The sequence below is a fragment of the Arachis duranensis genome, unplaced genomic scaffold (assembly GCF_000817695.3).
Source record: "Arachis duranensis cultivar V14167 unplaced genomic scaffold, aradu.V14167.gnm2.J7QH unplaced_Scaffold_168488, whole genome shotgun sequence".
In the NCBI taxonomy this organism is placed as follows: domain Eukaryota; kingdom Viridiplantae; phylum Streptophyta; class Magnoliopsida; order Fabales; family Fabaceae; genus Arachis; species Arachis duranensis.
This window is the reverse complement of record NW_026264282.1, coordinates 1-8158: the sequence shown is the minus strand read 5'-3', so window position 1 is coordinate 8158 and position 8158 is coordinate 1. Positions and strand designations below refer to the sequence as shown.

General features: G+C 32.3%; 1 protein-coding gene across 1 annotated transcript; it reads left to right on the top strand.

Moving 5' to 3' along the window:
• Positions 1 to 4590: 4590 nt before the first annotated feature.
• On the top strand, positions 4591 to 8081 carry LOC107479377 (uncharacterized; the record flags this gene model as incomplete). Its single annotated transcript, XM_016099518.3, has 4 exons — positions 4591 to 4979; positions 5482 to 5983; positions 6102 to 6306; positions 7584 to 8081. Coding segments are annotated over exons 1-4 (1551 nt in total), but the record flags the coding sequence as incomplete, so codon positions are not given.
• Positions 8082 to 8158: the final 77 nt, after the last annotated feature.

Genomic DNA, 8158 nt, shown 5'->3' with positions numbered 1-8158 from the left:
ACATGCGAAATTATTATCTTTTGTTAAGATATCTCTATTCACTACAAAAAAACACTGAGTACCGTTGAATTTATTATCAAATTTAGTGTCGTAGAATAGCGGCGGATTTACCGGCAGTAACGGAGTAAACTTCGTAATGTTAAGTAATTACCAGCGGATTTTGGTTTTCGATGATAAATTTGTCGCTAATATTTGGAGGAAAAAAAATAAATTTGCATGTCCTTTAGGGTCGGATTTACCGTCGAAAAATTCCGACAGTAAACTTACTTAATGAAACGCTGTGTTTTGATGACCCACAATGGTTTACCTTCGGATTTTTCCGACAATAAATCCGACCCTAAAGGGCCGTAAATTCAAAATATGAACCCTTTTTCCCCTCATTCGGATTTCACTCTCTCTTACTCATCCATTTCCTCCCCTTTTCCCAACACCACCATCACAGCCTCCTCTCCGTCACTGTCAACCCACCACAGAGAGCCCTCCCTTCTTCTTCTTCTCCCTCTTCTCTCATTTCCATTTCACCATTAATCTTCTCCTTTCTTGGAATCGCCGTGCCACACCACAAAGCCACCACCGGCGAGCCATCAAGCCCTGGTTATCTCCGCAAGTATCCCAGCTTCTCTGCAAGTCCATCCTTCAGCACAATAGAATAGGGATCCTCTGTCCCAGTTTCCTGGCGAGCTCCCCAGCCTTTGGCGATTGTTGTTTGCAGCTTCTTGTTCTGGCAACAACATAGTGACGTTGGAACCCCTCTCTTCCCCCTCCTCTGTTTCATTTGTTACCCTGCATCACAGATTGTTTTATTAAACTCTATTTTTTAAATTCTGTTTAATCAGTATTGGTTTATTAGTTTGATTTTAGTTAGTTTAGTTAGATTTAATTTTCTATTTTTAGTGGATTTTAGGTTGTTAAGATAGGTTAGGTTAGATTACTTGGTTTTGAGATTGCTGAAAGTGGTGGGATTGTCTGATTATGTTAAAAGCTTATGAATTAGAACTATCTAATATAAGTGTGCATCAGTTGTTTCTGTTCCTATCTTCAGTATTCTTCCCATAACCTTAAGAAATATAATATGATAAAATTAGTCATAACCCAAAACACGAACAAAAGGTGAACACAATGTAGCTTGGAAATAACAAAAAATAGATCAGACAAATAAAAATCTATTATAAAAGAGAAAACAAAATAGGAAATAATATGAAGAGTGATCTATTTAGTCTAGTTATTGGCTTTCCTTTTGACAAAGCTACAACAATGCAAATGTGATGAATATTGAGCTCACTGCTTTCATCCTTTTGTCCATTACCTTTTCTAACTACTTTTATTAATTTTGGAAAGTGGGAACTACAAGCTTAGCTTGGACTGTTAAGGTACTAAACTATTTACTTAGAATCAACTAAGGAACCTCACTAATTTATTCATTTTCTATACCCATTTTCTTTTATCAAAGGTCTACCGCTCAAAGTAAACAAATCAAATATGCATTAACATATACAAATATTTTCATCGCGATATTCTCTATTCTAAACCTTGCAACCTTATGTATATATGTTTTATTATTCAAAAACTATTAAAAATGAGAGAAGCTTTTGCCTACACGCACATGAGCAACCGAGTTTTAGTAGTGTTCCAATTTTAATTTATGAACTTCTAACACAATTTCATGTGACATACACTTAGAGTTATCCTATTTGATAATCTTGTATTTTTTTGTCATGCTTTGACGATAATTTTGTTTAATTTAGCTAAATGATTAACGAAGACCGTATGAAATTAAAAATTTTCATATATTGACCAAAAGGTATGTGTGACTTACAAACTGTTATTTGTCAAAGCATATTGTATTTCCAACACTCCAAAATCAAATAAGTTAACCAAATCACATTTTCTTTTTTATGAAAATTAGGTTAAAAATAAAACAAAAATTAAGCAAGAAAAAATTAACTATCCTGGACCTGGAAGACGATGACAAAGCTAGACCTGACAACGGATGATGAAGCTGGCGATACGAAGAATGGCGCTTGTTGGTAGTGAGAAGAGCAGTGGCTACAACGGAGGTCAGGGTTCGCAATGGCGGCTGCAATGGAGACATTGCGGCAAACGGGAGGTGCAAGGAGAGGAGGGAGGTGGCGTCGGTGGCAGCGGAGATGGGGTTGACGGTGTCGGCGAGATTCAGACACGACTAGAGAGAGAAAGGGAGAAGAGAGGTTAGAGAGAGTAGCTTCAAATTAAAGGGGTAGAGGGGTTCACGCTTTGAATTTTAAGGCTCATTACCATCGGATTTACCAGCGGATCCGCCGGTAACTCGTTGCAAATGACCGAAATGCAGCATTTCACTGAAATGGGTTTACCGACAGATTATTCTGACAGTAAATTTCACGTAACATTTCGTGCCTATTTCTTTCATTTTCCTTCCAAGTATTATCGACAAATTTATCGTCGGAAATCGAAATCCGCCAGTAACGATTTGATCCAATGAAATCCATGTCAAAACTGTCTGTGAATTCGTCGGTAAAGCTGACGCTAATGTGCAACGCTAAACCGACAGTAAATTCAATGGTACTCAACGTTTTTCTTGTTATAGAATTTTATTCCTCTTTTGAACAATAAATCTGACAGTACTCAACATTTTTTTAAGATTTTATCAATTTTCTTTTTTTTTTCCCTTAAGGCTTAATATTAAATTGAGTTAGTCCTTAGTATTAAGTCGAGTTAATCCTATACACACATCAAATATGTCTAATATATACTTAGATGGATCACTTCACTCAGCTCATGTATTTAAAAAATAAAGTAATAGAGTAGATATAAAATGGCAAAAACTCATCACCAATACAAAGTTACTCACTCTTTAGTATTTAGTAGGAGTGGCAAACGGATTAACTCGTTCTACTCCACTACCCTACACTTTAATTTATAATATATATATCCTTCTCATTTTTGTTTCTATGTAATCTTATGATAAGTAATTAAAGAATCTCATATTTCAAAATAGCTAGTTTATTTTATTATATTTTGTTTGTTTTAATACTCCAAATAATATAATTTTTATAGAGAATGGGACATAAAACTCAAAAAAAAAAGATAGAAGGGTCCTAAAAAATGTAATTTTAACAAAGTCTACATAAAAATTTAAAGAGATACATGAGGAAAAAAATGACATTCCAATTAAAGTTCATATTTTTGTCATACTAATTTATATGTACAAGCATTCGCTTTTCAGAATTTATGATAAATATTCCAATTATGTAATTTATTGCAATATACTTTAATAACCAAAACTAATACTTTTATGGGAAAGTATGAGGAGCCAATGAAATATTTATACAATGTGTACAATGGAGGTTTATGAAGTATTAGATATATAATTATTAGTGTTACATTTTTCCTCAGCTGAATCTTTTGGGATGAGTGGTATCATGCATGGTATTAAAGCGCTAGATCTAAAAGGTCAAGAGTTCGATCCTTGGTTACACATTGTACAAATAGTCCATTTTCTCCCTAGCGGAATCCTACTTTTATAGAGTGCAATTCGACAATTTTTTAAAGGCAATAGAAACTTACTACTATTTTAGAATATACTTTTATACACATTATTCATTTACCTAAAATTTATAGTCAAGTCCAAATCTAACAAAATACTTTAGAATTCTACTCTAATTACCGTACAGTTACCTAAATTTGTACTATGACACTAAAAAATTACTTTTGTGATCTCTTAGACTTTGTTTAGTTAGAAGGAAAAAAAGAGAAAAAAAAATAAAAAAAGAAAAAAAAGAGTAAAATTTTATTTTTTTTAAATATATTAAGATAAAAAAAAATAGTATATAATTAATAATTTTATTTTTATATATTTTAAAATAATTAAAAATAGAAAATAATATTAAAATATTAATACTAAATATATTTTCCTTTCATTTTCCATCGAATATACGGAGGAAAAAAATTTCAAGAATTCTACCTACTTTTTTTATACTATTCATTTTCTTTAAATTTTTTTATTCAACCAAACAAAAAAATAGCTATTTTTTAATTTATTTTTTTCTTTTTTTCCTTAGTCTCATTTTCACTTCAAATAAACACACCCAATAGACCTTCACAAATCATTTGATCCTCCTTTGTAATAGAGATATCCGAATTCAGCTTAATAAAGGAAGTGTTTGGGGGAATCCGATAAATTTATTTTTCAACAAATCATCCAACCTTTTCTCTTATCCAAATTATCTTCTCATGTACTTAAATTATACTCTTTAACTAAATGTACAGACAAATAATAGATTTTATCTTTATCTACTGCCTTGTCTCTCTTAATAATAATAATAATGATAATAATAATAGTAATAATTATAAAAGAAGAAGAAGAGTGCATTTAACAAGCAACTAACCGCCTAAGGAAAGAGAAATAAAACCTTAGGTTGGAATTGAAAATCAAAATCTACAAGAGTTTCGCCACGCGGCTTATGCTACCCATAATATAATATAAATGTAAAATAATGTATTAAATGTCAACTAAAAATATGTATAATATCCATATATAAGCTAAGGTTTGCAACTCTATAAAAGCCGTCTCGTTGCTCCCATCTTCTTGTGAGTGTGTTGTTTTCAATTCTTGAATCATTGTTTTATTGTCAACATGGAGGTTGAGAAGACGTTATTAGCAGAGAAACCCATATTTATTGAACCAAGCATTATTGATAATGATGATTGGGTAGTTTCATCCAAATCAGAAACGAGTAACGTTGATTTGTGCAACCATTTTGAAAGCTTTAAGATGCTTGTAAAGATGGAACTACCATGTAATAATAATGAATCTGTTGAGGAAAAGCTTCGTTGGCTTAGATCTCAGATGATAGGTAACGCTGCTGAGTTCTATTCTCCATTTGGAAGAAGAGAACTTGTATATGCTGATCACACTGCTTCAGGTCGCAGCCTTCAATACAATGAAGATTTCATCATCAAACATGTTCTTCCTTTTTATGGTATGTATGTTCGCACAATTCCTTTCTATATATATGCACATCTATCGATCACTTAAAGAACCTGTATTTCATCAATCAACAATTTCTCAGGAAAAAAAATTAAATAAAATAACAATTGTCTTGTTTGAAATTATTAAACCCCAAGTTTAAATATAATTTTTGTTATAAATCATATAAGTAAAATGATCGTGTCAAGTTGTTTTTATGTGAACAAAATAACTAAGAAGAAAATGTTAGGTGAATAAATTATTTTTTTATTAAATTTAATTAATTTTTTTATGCTTTTTTTGTTTTTTAACTAAAATTTTTAATTATCACAATCTTGAAGTTATTTGACTAAGATTATAGAATTGAAAATTATTAGTATTAACTATTTTTATTAGAGTGTGGTCTGGTACAAAAATAACTTTTACGTGAGTAACTACTAATTAATAATTAGGTTAATAAAACTATGTTTATGAATATTTAATAACAATGAGTGGTATTTAATTCGTGTGTATAGGCAATACTCACACGTGTGACAGTTATGTGGGAAGTAGAAGCACAAGAATTTTGCATGAAGCAAGCGAGTACATTAAGGAATGCTTAGGAGGTGGTGAAGAAAATGCAATCATATTCTGTGGTTCGGGGACAACCGCAGCCATCAAGAGGCTCCAAGAAGTAATGGGCATCGCGGTGCCCTCAATTCTGAGAGAAAGGGTGGTAAAGAGCCTCAGCAAAGAAGAAAGATGGGTTGTGTTTGTGGGACCCTACGAGCACCATTCCAACCTGCTTTCATGGCGGCAAAGCTTGGCCGAAGTAGTTGAGATTGGCCTCGATGATGAAGGCTTGCTAGACATGGATGCCCTTAAGCTACAACTTGAGGCCTACAAAAATACCAACAGACCATTGTTGGGATCTTTCTCTGCTTGTAGCAATGTCACCGGGATAAACTCCGACACACCAGCCATTGCTCGCCTTCTTCATCAATACAACGCCTTTGCATGCTTTGATTTTGCAGCAAGGTACGCAGTCTCTTCATATAAATATGATAGTCAAAATATGTACACATATTATATTAAACAATACAGTTTAATTAAACATGTCATAGTATCTAATAAATTCATGAACCAATGTATATAGTGGGCCATATGTGGAGATTTGCATGAGGAGAGAGGAGAGGGATGATTGGTATGATGCGGTGTTCTTGAGTCCGCACAAGTTTGTTGGTGGTCCTGACACGCCGGGGATTCTCCTCATGAACAAGGCACTGTACCGGTTGAATTCTTCGCCACCCTCCATTTGTGGAGGTGGCACTGTGAATTATGTCAACGGCTTCGACGAGAAGGTATGTATAATTAAAAGTAAAATCATGACTCTCTTGTTCTTAAGTTTTAAAATATATTTATGTTCTAAAATTCCACGTTAAGATTATAAGATAATTTTTTTTATTAAAAATATAAATAATTTAAATTTTTTATTTATTTATTAAATAAAAATATTTAACATTTTTTATTAATTATAAATTTATGATGTGTCTTTAACTAAATTCTATTTATTATTCATAATGGCAACCTGATCCACCGACGACGAACTTGATATGATTGGCCTACATTAGCAATGAATAAGACGTAAAGTATCACGCTGTGTGTGTATTTATGGTTTTTCAATTAATGCTAGTATGGAGACCAAGCTGCGGTAGAGAAGGGGAGACGCCCTCACAATCAATGATAATATTATCAAGTCATTGTCTTCGATTTTATCATCGTCAGAGATAAAATTAGATTAACTTTAATAAGATGTATGGAGTAATTAAACACATAACTAGCTATAGCTAGCTGTGAGATTTTTTTTAAATGTTAAATCTTATTTTATTTTCAAACCTTTTTTTTTTCAAAACATTCTAAATTCCAGATTTGATTTACCAACCAAATAATAATATATTTAAAATCCAAACAAGTTGAATGGGCTCTATATAACTCAATATATATTATGCCTGATAAATTGATAAGAGAAATAATTGAACTTTTCCTTTTCATGAAGTTATTCCAATATGCTTCCTAGAATATGATTGACAATTGAGGGTCAACGAAATTGATGCTTGCATGTCAACTAGTGTACAGTGTTTGTGTACAAATTGAATTTCTAATCTATTACTTAAAGTACCTATATGGCGTATATATTCTCCTGAAATTGGTTATAATTGTTACTAATATGCTGTAAACACCAACTCGTTTCCACCATTTTACACTTAACATCATTTTCTCATGGTCAACTTTGAAATTTCATTATCAAGATATTTGAATACTACCGAGCTAGACAAATATTAAATGGAATATGATATTTAAATAGTATAGACACTCAACTTAATTTAATTCAATAGGTGAAAACTTAGTTGCAGTCGACTTCATGTGAAGTTGATAGTTGAGAGCTGTTAGATGAAAATTTAGTCAAATCAATCAAATCATCTAACAACTCTGGGTTATCAACTTCACGTTAAGTCAACTGCACCTGAGTTTTCACCAATCTAATAACTAAAATTGGGAAACTTTTGTATGTAAAATAGATACTACACATAAATACAAAAATTGAAATGTTAAAAAATAGATATTATTATTGATGCAGGATACGTTATACTTGGAGAACATAGAAGAAAGGGAAAATGGGGGCACCCCTCCAATAATCCAAACAGTAAGAGCAGCCTTAGCATTTTGGGTGAAAGAATATATTGGCTACAAAGAGATTGAAAGAAGGGAACAAATATACATTAACAGGGCACTTAAGAGGCTCATCTCAAACCCTAACATTAAGGTTTTGGGAAACAAAAGCACCAAAAGACAAGCTATTTTGTCCTTTGTGATTTATTCTACCACCAATTCCTCATCAACATGTTGGGGCAACGATCAAAACCAAGAAAATAGTAATGAAGAGGAACTTAATTTGTGGGAAGAGATGGGGAACAAAAGGGGTAAATTACTTCATGGACCTTTTGTTGCAACATTGCTCAATGACCTATTTGGCATTCAAGCTCGTGGTGGGTGCGCTTGTGCTGGACCTTATGGCCACCATTTGCTCAATATCAGCAAACCTCAATCTCTTGATGTTAGGTCAGCCATTCAACAGGTAAATAAATTAACACAAAATATTATTTACATATTAAAATTATTCATTAAAATTAGTTATTATAAATATATATATTA